This window comes from Podarcis cretensis, assembly GCF_951804945.1.
Source record: "Podarcis cretensis genome assembly, chromosome: 6".
Lineage (NCBI taxonomy): Eukaryota > Metazoa > Chordata > Lepidosauria > Squamata > Lacertidae > Podarcis > Podarcis cretensis.
Window position 1 is genome coordinate 47,769,121 of NC_137175.1, and position 16,877 is coordinate 47,785,997.

The window sequence follows — 16,877 nt, forward strand, 5'->3', positions numbered from 1 at the left end:
AGAAGGTCGGCGGTTCGAATACCTGCGACGGGGTGAGCTCCTGTTGCTCGGTCTCTGCTCCTGCCAACCTAGCAGTTCAAAAGCACATCAAAGTGCAAGTAGATAAATAGGTACCGCTCCAGCGGGAAGGTAAACGGTGTTTCCGTGCGCTGCTCTGGTTCGCCAGAAGCAATTTAGTCATGCTGGCCACATGACCCGGAAGCTGTACGCCAGCTCCCTCGGCCAATAAAGTGAGATGATCGCCGCAACCCCAGAGTCGTTCACGACTGAACCTAATGGTCAGGGGTCCCCTTTACCTATGTTTCTGAAGAGTCCACACACATTTCTGTATTATAGTGTGTGTAGCTGTGTAGAATGCCTCTAAGCTGTGGAAACATCATCCGTTTTAAGGAAAACAGGTCATCTCAGTGTTGACAAGGTTTACCCCTCTATATGGTTTCCTGTGCGTTCCCCATCATTGTCAAGTGGACAGAAGGTTTCACTACTTAGCAGCAGCTTCAGATGCTTTGCTGCACAATAGTAGTAAATAATAGTACTTCTATAGCACCAAGTGCAGTTTGGTATGGTGTTTGAACAACACTGATTGTGAAAGTGTATAAAGCAATGTATTTTTTTATTTGCTGTTAACTCTACTTCATTGTTGAGCAAGCTAGTGTAGTCCACTGAATAGTGAACCAAACTTGGGACTCTGGAGTTTTTGCTCATTAGCTCTCATAAATCCTTGCCTTTCAGCTTCAAATTCCCATCTGTAAAACGGGAATGTTGCTGCAACAACCAAAATTCCCCTACCTATGAATGGTGAATCAGCTTGCATGCCTAAAATGTGTTATTCACAAACTCAACAAATCCTTTTGATTCATGCTTCCTGTTCGTTTTATTTTATATTTATTTTATAGCCATCTATTTTGAAAAACAAAGTCCATATCCTCGTTAGGTATCAGTGCAACAATCTTCTCTCTGCTGCAACAGAGCAAGGCTGTATTTAATTCAGATAAGAATCACTAGAATTCAAATGCAAAATAAGCTTTCATCCCTAAACCAGCCCTGCACTTTTCAAATCCATCCAGATTCTGGTTCCCTTTTAAGCTTCATTCCCACATTCTCCTCCACCCTCCATTTAACATACCAATGCAATTCTGCTTAATAGGTATGCAGAGATCCTGCTGCAGCATGTGAGGTTCTGCGGTCTGAGGTATTAATCCCAAAACAAACATTAGAAGAGTAGTAGCACTGGATCTGTAGCATCTTCCTAAAGTCATACACAGGGCAGCAACATCATAAGAAATCAGCAGCTCTTTCTGGGCTCCCTTCTTCCCCAGCAATAATAATAACAACTTATTATTTGTACACTGCCCATCTGACTGGGTTGCCCCAACCATTGTCTCACATTTCATTTATTTTGCACTGGACACAAGCCACTAATGTACCTAACAAGGGTACAGTCACCCTCACATAACCAGCGTGGAGTAGTTAGCCTTATCGGGATGAAAGTAATGTACCGGTTCATTCAGATCAGTTCCTTTGGGGTGTATGTTCAGGACCCAGCTGGGCAGAATGAGCAGGAAAGCCACTCAAAGGCAACCCAAGGGAGGGATTTGAAGGAAATGAAGCAATATACACTACCATCCAAGAGGAGGAGGGGCTGCATGACCAATTGGTCCAGAGTCTAAAATTAACTAATGCCATCACTGCTTCAGATGAGCATCTGCATCCACACTGCAGAGCTCATCTAGACCTTACTGAACTGGCTGCATGCATCTTTCAATGCAGCCATGAATGTGCATTCTCATTCAGGGCCACTAATTATTTTGCAGGAATAGTAGCATGCAACCTAAGCCAGATCGGAGTTCAATATAGTTATTATCAGCAACTGTGAAATGAAAACCACCTAGTTTGGAAATTAAATATTTGATAGTGATAAGAGAAAAGCAGCTTTTTCTTTCTCTCGCTCTTTCTTTCAAAAAGAAAGCACTCACCAAAAAAGAATTGCAAGCAAAAGGCTCAGAGTTTGCTATTAATGTTTCTGGAAGACTGACTTGATTCTTCCTACCATAGCACAGTAATGGAAGGGTGGTGTTCTATATTTGTGCAGCTTGGAGGAAAGTTGTGCTTATGCTAAAAGAGTACCTTTATTTTATCTCTCGGACTCCATTTCCCATTTGTAAAAAAGCAAACAAAATTAGAATAGCAATGTCAAAACTAAAGAAGAAAACAATTTGTGAAATAATATATCGTCAAAGTCACCATTATCTGGATTTCAATCTACATTAGCAGTTGTCAGGGTCATTATTAAATTGGCTGTCCACTCCATGGGTAGACAAACTATGGCCCAGGGGCTGGATCCGGCCCAATCGCCTTCTAAATCCGGCCCACGGATAGTCCAGGAATCAGCATGTTTTTACATGAGTAGAATGTGTCCTTTTATTTAAAATGCACCTCTGGGTTATTTGTGGGGCATAGGAATTCATTCATTTTTTATTTATCTTTTTCAAAATATACTGCGGCCCCCCACAAGGTCTGAGGGAAAGTGGACCGGCCCCTGGTCTACACTGAAAACATTTAAGGGCCACTCTAGAAAGTTTGGGGAGCTGGTTTTGCAAGTTTCAGGATGTTCCACTTTAGAGAGGGCAATTGTTGCTACTCAAATGGCTTAACCAAGTATGTGAAAATATTTAAAGTCTAATGGTCCCAATCAGCTTATGTAGTGTTTGTATATTGGCCAAGCAAGTTGTCTTGTTCTAGTTGCAGAAAATGGAGAGAATGCTGTTGCATTCAGGTCCTGTTTTGGCCTTCCCATGAGCATCTGAGATGCTGTACTAGACAGGCCACACCACCACACTTTTATAAAATGTAGAGAGAGCATTCACACACACACACACACACACACACAAAATCAAAAAAATAACAGAATTATGGGGTTATGGATCTATAGATCTTAAGACGCTGGTCTGTGAAAGAGTGGCTTACAAATCACCGAGCAACAAGATGGGCAGTGTCTATAGATATGTGATTCTGAGCACCGCCATTTTCAAACAGAAATGCTGACAGAGTTTGCTTACAGTTCAGCAGCAGATTAAAAGCTGATGGTCTGATTCTAAGTCAGCAGAGGTCCAGTGGATTAATATGAGCTGTAGGAAGCAACAGAATACACAAGCCCCGAAACATTATTTCACATCGTCCAGTCATTTAAAGCTTTTCCATTGCACAACGCAGCCTCTAAGTGCTTCTGTGGCTTGGCAAATGTTCTATGGTGAGATTTCCAGCACATCTTCTTTCCAGTCCTCTCCTTCCTGCTCTTCATTGTCCAGCTGTTCAAATTCGCTAGACTTGTCAGGTTTTCTCTCTCCAGGAGTTTTCAGGAATCTGGAATTTTAAAGAAACAAACATGCACACTTTGAGCTAATCCGTATTCCCATTTGTTTCTCAAGCCCACTTCCAACCCCACTCTTTAAGGTACAGTCATTGGGCCAAACAACACATTAAAGTGTCCCAGGAAACAAGATTAACTTAGCCATTTTGTAGAAAAATCAGTGGTTAGGGATGAGATCCAGAACATGCTTCCAATCCAGTTTAAGGACCAACACCAGCAGTCTTCTGAAAACTGGTGTGGGTCCCCAGTTTGGATTGGAAGCACACTCTGGGCCCCATAGCTGATTTTTTCTGTAAAATAAAAATGGCCAGAGTAAGCATGCTTGCTTGAAGTCACATGCAACTTGGTCTGCATCTCAGCATCACATACAGGATTCCATGCTGACTAAGGGGCTCATTCTTGGGTGAAGGTCCTTGGCTCAAACCCTGCTGTCTCAGAGTTCCTTGCCACCAAGGAAAAGTCCCATAGCTGAGCAAAACAAATTTTCAAAAGGTTTCATACCTTTTAGCTGAGTAGATCTGCACTGTGGTGCACAACATCTCCCCAATGCAGGTGGGACACAACCAAGTTGCCCCCATCCTCCTCCTCCTCCACCAGAGAGCAGAGCACTTTCTGTGCAGCAAACAATACCTACCCTGCTAATGTGCAGTTCTCTCGCAGTAACTCCCCAGTGAGCTCACTTTACAGGTTGAACTCTTATTTTCTTACCGGAATAAGAGTTTCTGCCCAGGTTCCTTTTTGATGATGTTGAGTTTATAGTAATGTCTCAAAGCTCTTGACATTTTCTCATACGTCATGTTCCTGCGGTTCTGTAAATTCAAAAGATTATGGGTTTCATTCAACCGGAAGTTGATTTCCTTTGACTGCAATAGGAATGGTTTAAGCTCAGTTAGCCAAAAAGCACCATAGGATCTTCCTGCAGAATCGTAGTTCAGTGGTCACTGGACTAGATGCTTGAACACTCCATTCCAAACGTAATAAATTGCAACAGATGCTGTTTTAAATAGAGTTGAGCGACGAATGGTTCGAGCAACTTCATTTGAAAGTGTGAGTTAATAAGATTTTTTTAAAAAAAACAGCTGCCTTAGTGTACATCAGTAGTACATTTAGCCCAGTGATGTCTATTCCAATTGGCTGTGGCTCATCATTGTATCAGGAGCAGCTCTTTCCCATTCCTGCAATCTGAGTCCTTTTAGCAAGAGTTAAAACAGACTGCACTTAGAATTTTAGTGCTCTGCCACCAAGCCCCCTCTTCCAATCCCTCTTAGATTGTAGATAAGAATTTAGAATAAAATAACCTGGTAAACCATGTTTACTGCTTGAACAGGACACCTGCTGAGATCTTTAGACAGTGGACTTTATTTCAAGAATAATACCGTATTTTTCGTCCTATAGGACGCATCGGCCCATAGGACGCACTTATTTTTTTTGGGGGGGGGGAATAAAGAAAAAAAATTATTCCCCCCCAAGCCCCAAAGAGCAAAGAAGCCATGACAGCGAGCGGGATGGATCCCGCTAGCTGTCCTGACTTTGTTTTTAGCCTCGGGGCTGGGGGTCCCGGAGCGAAGGCGAGGTTGCGCTCAACCTCGCCATCGCTCCCGGAGCTTGCGGGGAAGCCTGAGCTTCCCCTGACCCCAGCCCCCAGAACGGGTCCAGGAGTGATGGCAATGTTGCGCAACCTCACCATCGCTCCCGGAGCTTGCTTGCGGGGTGGGGGGCAGGGGAAGCCCGAGCTTCCCCCGACCCCAGCCCCCAGAACAGGCTTGCGGACATCTGCGCGAAGCACGGGGCGCGCTCCGAAGTGTGCCCCGTGCTTCAGGCTGCAGGCTGCTGCCCGCAAACCACTCCTGCTGGGCTCGCAAGTCTTGCGGATAGCTTCCTGAAGGCTGGAGAGCAAGAGGGGTCGGTGCGCACCGACCCCTCTCGCTCTCCAGGCTTCAGCAAAAGCCTGCATTGGCCCCATAGGACGCACACATATTTCCCCTTCATTTTGGGAGGCGACAAATACGGTAGTTGTTGATGGCAATGTGGAAACTCCAAGGCAGGGTAAAATAAATTTACCCACTTTTTAAATCTAAGACAATCTTCCAACTTTACCAATAAAAAAATTGGCCTAATCATTGTACCTAAATCAAGGGATCCCCACATGAGTAAGTACTCTCGGGGTACTTACTTGGGTATGGATCTGTCAGCTAGGAGCTCTTACCAACCAGCAGATCTGATATCCCCATATGCCTGCTCAAACAATGCACCCTAAAGGCAGCTTCAATAATAACATTTATACTATACATTATTTTTATTAGTTAAGTTTTTAAACCTGCAAGTATCCCTTCTGTTCAGTTGTTTCACCAGAATTAGGGACGGCCCAAACAACTTTTTAAAAAATAAAATCTGCATCTACGTAATTCCACATGAGAAGCTTACTGGGTACCTTGTGATTACCCCAGAGCCTGGCTAGTCCATTGGGGTCAACAACACGAAATATCTTGGCCTCTTTATCTTCCCATTTTATAAATGCTTCGTATCGGCTGTCACAGAGGAGCTGGTAGACGTAATCCCAAAGTAACCTGCAGTCTGTAGTATAGCAGAAAAAAGAAGGGTTGTGGTTCAATCAGCTAGGATGACATAAATTAGCTGGGCAATTCTGTATCATCCTTTAGGTGAGGATGCATTTCCAAGCTACCACTAATAAGTGGCCAATGATGTGAGGAAGAGCAGGGCTACCACGCTGCAATTTTGTGCCTGATAGCAGACCTCTCTTACTCTCAGTGGGTGAAAAGTTCAGCATTTGCCCCTGTGTGGCCTGCAGCTAAGAAAGGAACTAAATGTTACCTCAGCAAAACACAGGTTCCCATAGCAGTGTTTGCTGAGGTAATCCAGGAGCAAAGAAAGCTTTTATAGGAGACAAACAGCAAGCCGGTAGGATATGTGCTTGACCTCTCCCACCAATTATCCTCTGAAAATGTCCCCTGGCTGTGTTTCCCTTTGCTTAGTCTTCCAGTTTGAGAGCCTGGCCCTGAGGAGATATTCACAGTGAGCTTGAAAACAGGGCAAGGGAAGAGGATGAAGCCTTCCCTTCCACCAGCCTATTCTTCCTTGAAAGTGCCGCCTAGCCACACACCCCTCCCATATTTCCCTTTGAAAGCGCTGCCTAATCCCCATATTTCAGAATTGTCTTGTGTTTTATTTGTGTATATTTTTGTAAACCTCTTTGGGAAACATTTTGTTTGAAACACAGTCTACAATTTTTTTAAAAAAATCAAATAAAACGCTTTGAGTTTGTAGAAAAGGTGCCACAGAAATTACAAATATAATCTGATTTATGACAATGGAGCTAAGGATCACAGAAAATTCATGCTTACCAGCAATTTTACCACTGACTGGAGCTGGTGTCCCAGGAAACGAGCAAATAATATCTCCCCTGTAATTGATCCCCAAATTATGATCAGAGAGACTGATGGAGCCAGGGCTGTAGAAGATCTTGGCTTGAGATCTAGTTGTGTCTGTATGGCTTGCAAGACTTGTAGGGATGATCAACCTTTCTGTCGGGTGTGAATGGCCATCAGCTGAGAGACCATCTAACTTACATCTCACACCTGTGAGGAGATCAGGGCTTCATTCAGTATATTCTCAGTCACTTGAATACTATGAAATGAACTTATAACAAGAAGTAAGCCCAGGACCCAAAGCAACTATGACAGACTAACTGGCTAAAGTTCTTTCCTAGCACTATGTATCTAGCATGGACTTTGGCACCTATGGGAAGAACCCCAAAGATTATCTCAGAAGAGAAGAAAACTGAAGGAAGCAGTTTATTTTATTTGGATCCAATATCCTGGCATCGTTGCACCAGGCTATCAGTCCTGTGGTTAGAGAGCTAAGCTTTTGAACTCTTAAGAACTGGTGTTTAAGTTTTCTGGTTTTCCTCCTTCCTCCCCATCTCTTTTTCCTTTCGTGCTGTGTCCCACTGGCTGAGACCTTTTTAACTGGAGCTATCAGGGGTTGTACCTGAATCTTCACTTTGCTGATCAGGTTCTCTAAGCCTTGCCCCCTCTCCCACCTTTAAGGTCTAGATTCTGCCTGCTAGCATGTGAGACTCCAAGATTTGAATCCACGGCTGCTGGAGTACCAGCCAAGGGTAATTGACCAAGATGAATCCACAACTCCATAGCACTCACCTTCTGGAGCGCTCTGGGCCTGTGCGTGTTCTGCATCCCGAAGGGCAGAGTTAAAGAAAGGGCTAGAAATAAGGGCTCGCCTCTTGGTCTTAATATATTGGAGCAATTCATACAAAACATCTCCTGTGGGAAAAGAAATAGAGAAAGACCAATCCCACGTTATGCATATCCCCCCAAAATAACATTAATGGCAGTTTTGGGGTATATGTTGTGAAAACCTATGCACCATTTTCAGAGAATCGTAGAGTTGGAAGAGACCCTGAGGGTCATCTAGTCCAACCCCCTGCAATGCAAGAATCTCAACTAAAGTATCCCTGACAGATGACCATCCAACTAAAATCCTCCAAGGAAGAAGAGTCCACATTTGGTGACTCAAAAGACATTCTAGTCAGTCAGGAATTTCCATCTTGCTTTGCAAGGCAGAAGCCCAGTTTACTGAGTACCTGAGAAACTGAGATCCACTATTAAACTCAGCCAAGTATTTGACCTACTCAAAATGATTTTACTCCTGCCCTTGGATGTTGTCACCTTTTGAGTGCAAAGGCTTTGCACATTATTTCCACGCGTTCCCTTTAGTGTTGTAACTACATACAAGCCTTTCTAATTCTCTTTCCCTGTAAGAAATCCTTCATTTCCCTTGCGTTATTAAGGGGAAACATTTCTAACCTGAGTTAGGAGCCCGCAATCGGAAATCTTCCTTGGTGAGAATACACAGGGCTTTCCCGTTCATTTCAAACTTGCTTTCGTCTGTTTCCCTGAGGGAATATTCTTTCTCAGCCCATCTCAGCCAGTGACTCACATCATCTTTGCTCCACAGAGAGGGCTGGATTCCTGCAAGCAAAGGAGACTGATGTTTAAATTAAAATAACAAGGCAATGCTCCCCTCCCCCCTGCCAACCAGCTTCTGAGACTTTCCCATGTAGTTCTTATACATTTTCAAGTCTATATTCACAGCCATGTGGACTAGGAAATTGCTTTTTAGAAAACAAAGGGTGAGGTCCTTAGGATGCTGAATTGTGCATCAAATAATCAATTCTGCATTCTCATAGTATAAAGTATCATATCAAAATACACAACCCTGAGCCAGGCTGGCTTCAGACATGCACTTAAATAGGCTTTCTATTTCCTGCATCTCTAAAACTGAATGAAAAGTTCATTAGAGTGTACCTGTATACAGTGGTACCTCAGGTTACATATGCTTCAGGTTACATACGCTTCAGGTTACAGACTCCGCTAACCCAGAAATAGTGCTTCAGGTTAAGAACTTTGCTTCAGGATGAGAATAGAAATCATGCTCCAGCGGCGCAGCCCCAGTGGGAGGCCCCATTAGCTAAAGTGGTGCTTCAGGTTAAGAACAGTTTCAGGTTAAGTAGGGACCTCCGGAACGAATTAAGTACTTAACCGGAGGTACCACTGTATCTCATTTAACAATAGTTCCCCTTCTGCTTTCTCTCATTCACATCACAAGACATTCTTAGGATCACTCTGCCTTAATAGGTGAAGAAGACAGATGTTGTGTATAAAGAAAAGGTGGGTTGGAAGCCACTGAATGCTGGTTCGGCCATCATTCTTGTCCATCCACTCCTCACTCCCCAAACTTTTACCTGCTTCAAACTGAAAAGCTGCAAAATTCCAGAATTTTTTTCCCCCACCCCAGAAGAAAAGTTGCCTTTGCACAGCAAATGTTGAGAATGCTTTCAGACCAACCCCTCCACTCTTAAAATGTTACGTCTGTTTTCATTTACACTAGGAGTGCTTTAATAATGTGACAGGCAGTAGGTGTGTTTGACCAGGGCATCACCTGACCCAGGTCTGTTCCATAAAAATATTCGTACATATGAGAAGTGATGATCAGAAGCGAGTGTCATTGCTTACGCAACCAAAAATGAAACTATCCATCTGCAAAAGGGAGATATCAGGAAGCTTGGGGGGAACTCGAGATTTGCAGAAGTACAAACTTCACAGGGGAAATCCTGTGTGAGGTGCTCTTCCCCCAAAAAGAAGATCACACTCACGGGCCAATGAATGTGGTCTGTCTGTTATGGGGGGACAGAAGAGAGGATGAGAGAGGTAATGAAATGGAGTATCCAAAAAGGAGCACTTCACACTGCAACATTTTGTTACAGGTCTTGCTTTTTTAAAAATTGTATTGATCACTGGTCCCTTACATCATGACCCTTCTACTCACTGAGGCAGCCTGGTAATGTGCAGATTTGTCCCTCGTAGAGTAAGGATGGAACAGATGTGGGCTGGAATTGCAGGGGCAAAGCAGATGTTGCCACGGGACCTGAAGAACTAGTTGCCACTTCACCCTTTAGAAAGGAGAAACATACCGAAGATGTGGAGAACAAACTGGATTCCCTATGTTTGAGTCATGCCTCGCTGCAACATTTGTATCACTCTGTGCTATACAAAAGCAAGTGGAACCTGTTCCGATGGCAGCTTGACGATGAGAGCAGTGTAGAAGGGCGTTTGCTGGATGATGGACAGGGCCATGCACTTGAGCCAGGGGTCGGCAAGGCTTACCAGCCACAGGCCGGATCACTCCCACGGAGATCATCCGTGGGCCAGGCTTGCGCAGTGCGACACCAGAAATCACACCTGCGCATGTTCGTGGCACCAGAAATCGCTTCTGTGCATGCTCAGGACGCCGAAAATTGTGCATGCGCAGAAGTGATTTCCAGCGTCTGGGCATGCGCAGATGTGATTTTCGATATCTGTGCATGCACAGATACGATTTCCAGCACCGCTCAGCGAGTCTCCACACTGCGCTGGTTTAGCGCAGCAGGCGGGGGACTCACCAAGCGGGCGGCTCGGTTCAGGAGAAGCTCGTGGGCTGGTAAAACGGTCTTCGTGGCCCACATCTGGCCCATGGGCCACACATTGCTGACCTCTGACTTAAGCCATTCAGCTCACTGGGTGATCTTGGGCTGCTTACTGTATCCAAGCCTACTCCACATCCTTTATTTGTTGCACAGATAAAATGAGATAACCCCACAAATACTACCTTGATCCCCTCAGAGGGAGTGTGAGAGAAAAATGGATAGCAGAGCTTTATGAATAGCAATGGTGATTGTATTATAATTTGCTGCCATTTGATCATGATACAGGGCAGGAAAGGCTGGTGAAGAGTTATTCATATCACATGGCACACATATTATTATTTTTTAACCCACTGTTTAGTGCAAATCTGCTATATATCAAAAAACAAAAATAATAAAATGGTGAGTGCACAGGCAAACCAATGCTTGCAGGCATGCTCATAATGGACTTCAAGTTTGAAGAACTCAGAAAGGGCAAGCTATTGGCATGGCTGGGAAGGACACACACTTTTTAAAGCAAACTACTGTTTTATGCAAGTCTGATATATCAGAAAACCTGAATCTCAAAAGGAGGTACACACAGGTAAACAAATACCTGCCCACAACAAACCTCGGATTTCCAGAACCCAAGGAGGGTAGGGAAATAGTGACTGGGGGGAGAAGACAACAGCACACCATGCAAATACATCCCATCAAGCACTATCTACCGATGTAGATGGGAAACCTTGGACAGAAATCAGCTTAAAGAGTTCATATGTGGCTGAAAGTGCACAAAACCCCATGGGGGGCAGATCAGATCTGGGGAACCCACGTGTGTATTAACACTCTGGTGTGTACACAGCCATCTTTGGCAGTAATTCACCAAATTTCAAGCACAGAAGGGATGTTTCTGTATGTGCAATTTCTAGGCAAGACTTAGATCTGAAGAAGAAATTTGTTTCATTTTTGCGTTGAGTTATCCTCTTCTCAGCTAAAAAAAAAAAAAAATCTGTTAAGAGATTACAGCACTGCTGTCACAATCGCTATATGTCTCTTAATCCAGACATTGAAACCATAGCCCTCATCAATAATAGTCTCCATGCATAGGATACATATGTGCAAAGTGTTTTTCATGTGGCTTTGAGCAAGGCAATTTCTTTTAGGCTATGTATAAACCATACATTTAAAGTCCACCCCCCCAAAAAAAACAGAGAATACTATATGGGGTGCTGCTTCTACTTGGAGTGAACTACAGTTCCCAGGATTCAGGTGTGCGTGTTTTAAATATATGGCGTATACACACAGCTTCAGTTTTCACCTTTTGTGAAATGGGAATAATAGATACCAGGGTGGTTGTAGAGGGAAATGCAAAATAAATAAATGCAAAGCACTTTGTAACTTAAGGCAATGATTCAGACAAAATTAAGGAAGTTTAGGTCTCATTGATTTTGATGGATGAGAGCAAAGGTTATGAGTGACTCCATCTTTGAAATAAACAGGATGTATACTCTGGTTTTGCCAGAAGCGGCTTAGTCATGCTGGCCACATGACCTGGAAAAACTGCGCAAAAGTCGGCTCCCTCAGCCAGTAAAGCGAGTTGAGCGCCCCAACCCCAGAGTCGTTCGCGACTGGACTTAACTGTCAGGGGTCCTTTACCTTTTTTTAAAAAAGCTAACCTGAGGCTGATATGTCAGATGCTATAGCTATTTTTAAGCCATATTTCATGCTAATTAACCTATGTCTCTATGGATTTATTAAGTCTTTACTATGTCAGTATTTGAAACTTAAGTCTCAAATCCTCAAATACTTGTGTATTCTCACTGACACTAAGAAGTCTATTCCGAATAGACTGAAGTCTATGTGCCTTTAAAAATGGCCTGAACACACATAGACTGGCTTGTTAGCTGTTTTAATTAGCAAAGAGGTAGTTGTATTACCGTATTTTTCGCTCTATAAGACGCACCAGACCATAAGACATACCTAGTTTTTGGAGGAGGAAAACAAGGAAAAAAATATTCTGAATCTCAGAAGCCAGAACAACAAGAGGGATCGCTGCGCAGCGAAAGAAGCAATCCCTCTTGCTGTTCTGGCTTCTGGGATAGCTGCGCAGCCTGCATTCGCTCCATAAGACGCACACACATTTCCCCTTACTTTTTAGGAGGGAAAAAGTGAGTCTTATAGAGCAAAAAATACGGTAATTGGTTGTTATTTCTACCCCCCAAAAAAATTCAGCAGCACCTTATTGCATATTGTTTATACATTATTGAACAAGCTGTTGTGAACTGAAGTCTATCATCCATCTAATTAAATCTTTAAAAAGCACAATACATTTGATAAGTCTTGAAGGTGCCATAAGACAATCTGCTGTTATTGTTAGCCTTAAGGCACTCTTTACACAACAGTTTAAAAAGTGTTTCAGATTCAAACACCCAGTGAAAATAAAACTGAAAGATACCCACCCATTTTTACACTTCACTTCTAAACTATTCTTAAAAAGCTGAATAAAATAGAGAAATGTAGAGGAGGAAATTAAATAATGGTCTAAATTAATCATTGTTCAAGCAGGGCAACCGCAATGATTAACCAAAAACAAACACTGCCCCCCCCCCTTGCTACAGAATATTAATCAGACCGTCCAGCTAACACTTTATTTCTCCATTTGTGGCAATACATCCTCAAGAACAAGCTCGAGTTGCTCTTTGCTTTCCCCATATATGAAACCCAAATGTACAATCTTCACTGCCTAAGAATAAATGCTGGCTTTAAAAAATGGTCTCCTCTTACAGCCTAGTCACAACATTCACAAATGACATATTCCAGCCCAAAATTGTTTTTGTCACTTGGTGAAAACAATCGAAAAGCTTTAGCCTGTCAGCCAAGGAAAAAAGAAAAGAAAGTGTTTAAGTTTCAACACACATTTATGGTTTGTTTTTTTTAAGTTGATTATACCCCTCCTTGGCCCTCCAGTTTTCTCCTCCAAAATGCTTCTCCTAGAACATTAGCTTATTTTCCTTCCCTCTTGTGAAATAAACTGGGAAGGGGGGGGGGAGGGGGGAATTCCAGAGTTTCTCCAGCCTGAAATAAGCCAATTAACAGAAACAACTCAGAAAACTTTATCTGAGGACTTGGGGAGCTGAAACTGTCCACGAGGAACGTGGGAAGTGGGAGGGTCTCAGGTACATACAGCCTGACACTCGGGACGCGAAGAGGGATGGGGACCACGTGTGCGATGAACTTGGGATGCGCGTTAAGAGAGAGAGGAGAGAAAGAAAACGGAGTTGGCGCTGGAGACTGGACACAGAAGACTGAAAGGGGGGGTACAGGGGGTCCGGTGAGTGCAGAGCGGGTGTCCCACGGGCTCCCAGCATCTCTTACTTACCTGCATTACAGGTAGGAAGTGGAAGGTGGAACCGCTGCTCCGGGGGCTGGGGCGCTCGGGGTGCAAAGCAAGTCTTCTGCCCCCTGATCCTCGCCGCCCTCTCCCTCCCTCTCTCTCTCTCCCTCCCTGCTTGGCAAGCGAAGGCAGGAGATCGCGGTCTCCGATTACTGCACTACCCTTCCGGGAAACGAAAACGAAAGAAGCCGGATCCGAAGGTTGCTGGAGTTCAGTCCGCAGAGCACCCACAGCCGCTTGTTTGCCGGCTGGTCCCGCCTCGTTGTGCACAGCCAGCGGCGAGGAAGAGGGTTTCTGAAAGAAGTGCGCTTAAAGAACAAACCGGAGCGTTGCTTTCCTGGAAGGAGAAGTCCCGCGGCGCCTTCAAGGCTAACATAGCACAGCGTTCCGAGGGACGGATTAACGCTTATGCACCCCCCCAAAAAAAAAAAACACTCAGCAGAGCTTCTGCCACGATGCAGTCGTTAGTTGGAGAAGGCAGATCCATCAGTTTCACTGTGCAATGGACGAAACCTGTAGAACCAGAAGTTGGGTGGCCATCGGTCTTGGATGTCTTAGTTGAGATTCCTGCAGGGGTTGGACTAGATAACTCTTGGGGTACCTTCAGGGTTTGATGAGGCCCTAATCTACTGTAGGTAATGGGGCCCTTTACATGTCCAGCTGTCCTTTGTCGCTGTTTTTGTTGTTGTTGAACATATGCTATATATATATGGTAATTTATGGAACTATCAAGTATCTAAAACCATTTGCACATGTTGCCATGCAACCAGACCATGCAGAATGTAGGCACCCTATAGTACAGTGGTACCTTGGGTTAAGAACTTAATTTGTTCTGGAGGTCCGTTCTTAACCTGAAGCACCACTTTAGCTAATGGGGCCTCACGCCGCCGCTGCGCAATTTCTGTTCTCATCCTGAAGCAAAGTTCTTAACCCGAGGTACTATTTCTGGGTTAGCAGAGTCTGTAACCCGAAGTACCACTGTATATAGAAATGAGCAAACCAGTGATATTTTAGGGGGCAGGCTAGCTGGTGGGGCCCATTACTTACATCATAGGAGCCTACACAACACAAAACACTGTTGCTTTATGTAGGTTTTATTTTATTTGTTTTTTATCTTATATTTTGGAAATGTACATCCAGTTGTTTTTCCCTTTAATTTTTTTTTGGGGGGGGGTCCACCAAGAGAGTGGGGCCCTAAGCTATAGCTTGTTTAGCTTATATGTAATTCCAGCACTGGACTGTACCTTCCAACTCTACGATTCTATGAAAATGGTGCCCAGGTTTTCACAACATATACCCCAAAACTGTCATGAGTGTTAATTGGGTAAATATGTATGCAGCAATCTTTTCCTATTTACCTGGGAGTAAGCCCCATTTAGTTTAATATGGCTTGATTATGAGCAAACATAAGAGTGCTGGATCAGGCCAGGAGGGTCCATCTAGTTCTCACCATGCCCAGCCAGGTACCCTTGGAAAGCCCACAAGCAGGATCTGAGTGCGAGAGTGCTCTCCCCTCCTGCAGTTTCCATCAACTGATGGATTAGCTACCCTTTTAATTGATTTAAGCACTCTAAAAGCACATGTAACCCAATTTGTAACACAAATTTCCCCATGGCACGAATTTCACACATTTTTCATTAGAAATAATGAATGCACATATCTGTTTCCCCACGCAAATGTGTAGTAAGGTAAAGGTAAAGGTAAAGGTACCCCTGCCCGTACGGGCCAGTCTTGACAGACTCTGGGGTTGTGCGCCCATCTCACTTAAGAGGCCAGGGGCCAGCGCTGTCCGGAGACACTTCCGGGTCACGTGGCCAGCGTGACAAAGATGCATCTGGCGAGCCAGAGCCGCACACGGAAACGCCGTTTACCTTCCCGCTGGTAAGCGGTCCCTATTTATCTATTTGCACCCGGAGGTGCTTTCAAACTGCTAGGTTGGCAGGCGCTGGGACCGAGCAGCGGGAGCACACCCCGCCGCAGGGATTCGAACCGCCGACCTTTCAATCGGCAAGTCCTAGGTGCTGAGGCTTTAACCCACAGTGCCACCTGCGTCCCCCAAATGTGTAGTAGGAAGCCCTTATTGATGGTTTATCCCTTCTGCCTGTACACACATTGGCTCAGTTGTCATTTGCCAGCATCTCCAAAGTACCTATGGGCAGGTGAGTGCCAGCTTCAACCTATGGTGTAGATTAACTGGAATAGAGCATGTCATCCAAACCCTAAACCAACAAGATTAGCTTATGAAACTGACTTCATGAACAATGGTTGGAAACTGCTTGTTCCACCGACAATGGTTGTAATTAACCACAGTTTGTCTAGGTTTAGATGACATGTCAAGTTACGGTTCTTCTAAAATGCAAGTGAAAGCTTTTCATCTCCTCATAGGCAGAGCAGGAGAGGGAAGACACCAGAAGAGAAGGGGGTGTATTTGAGCCCTAAGACTTACCTAGGCTTATTTATGCAGTGCTAAATTTTGTGTTATGTCTGAACCAGCCCAGTGAAAGAGAGGCATGGGAATTTGTCCCGTATGATTAGATAAGTAGATTGGGATTCTTGTGGTCTCCTGCATGGAAAGTGTTTCAAGATATGTAATTATTATGGGAAATGACCCTCAAGTTGGTGAACAATAGCATCATTTTTTGCCCAATTTTTCAATGTGTACTGTGGCGTGTATGGTCCAAGCTGCATTTGCAATTGCGTCTAAATCACGAGAGTGATCATTATTCCTAGTTCATTTATCTGAAAATTAAAGGGGTGGATCTGATTGTGCGGGTGGGTTTGCAGCTGTGGCCATTTTCAGGCATGTCTAGAAGTTTCTCTCCAAATCAGAACAGAATGTGAAAGGGCTCGTGACATATAATGGTCTATATACATCTTTCCATGTGTGTGTTGAATATTCCTGTGATTCTTCCCTTTTGAGAATGTGAGTTGTTGATTCCGGTTGGATGCAATACCTCAAGGACCGCCTCTCTCCATATGAAGCTACCTGGACCATGAGACCACCCTCTGAGGCCCTTCTTCGTGTGCCTCCTCCACGAGAGGGTGGCAACATGAGAACGGGCCTTTTCTGCAGTGACTCCCTGTTTGTGGAATGCTCTCTGGGCACCTTTAGGTGCCAGGCAAAAACATTCCTC

At 44.2% G+C, this 16,877-nt stretch overlaps 1 protein-coding gene across 3 annotated transcripts; it reads right to left on the minus strand.

Moving 5' to 3' along the window:
• Nucleotides 1-849: 849 nt before the first annotated feature.
• On the minus strand, nt 850-14,009 carry ETV7 (ETS variant transcription factor 7). 3 transcript variants are annotated; one of them, XM_079980924.1, is made up of 8 exons: nt 13,729-14,005; nt 9,737-9,860; nt 8,215-8,379; nt 7,549-7,671; nt 6,733-6,966; nt 5,802-5,944; nt 4,079-4,179; nt 850-3,363 (listed from the first exon to the last, which is right to left on the minus strand). In XM_079980924.1, the coding sequence occupies exons 1-8, from the start codon at nt 13,732-13,734 to the stop codon at nt 3,246-3,248; spliced, it is 1,014 nt and encodes a 337-aa protein (XP_079837050.1). In that variant the 5' UTR covers nt 13,735-14,005; the 3' UTR covers nt 850-3,245. The 3 variants fall into 3 exon arrangements, with proteins under 3 accessions (XP_079837050.1, XP_079837051.1, XP_079837052.1); XM_079980925.1 differs by lacking the exon at nt 7,549-7,671 and having other exon boundaries at nt 13,729-14,009; XM_079980926.1 differs by lacking the exon at nt 9,737-9,860 and having other exon boundaries at nt 13,729-13,862.
• Between the last annotated feature and the right edge of the window lie 2,868 nt (nt 14,010-16,877).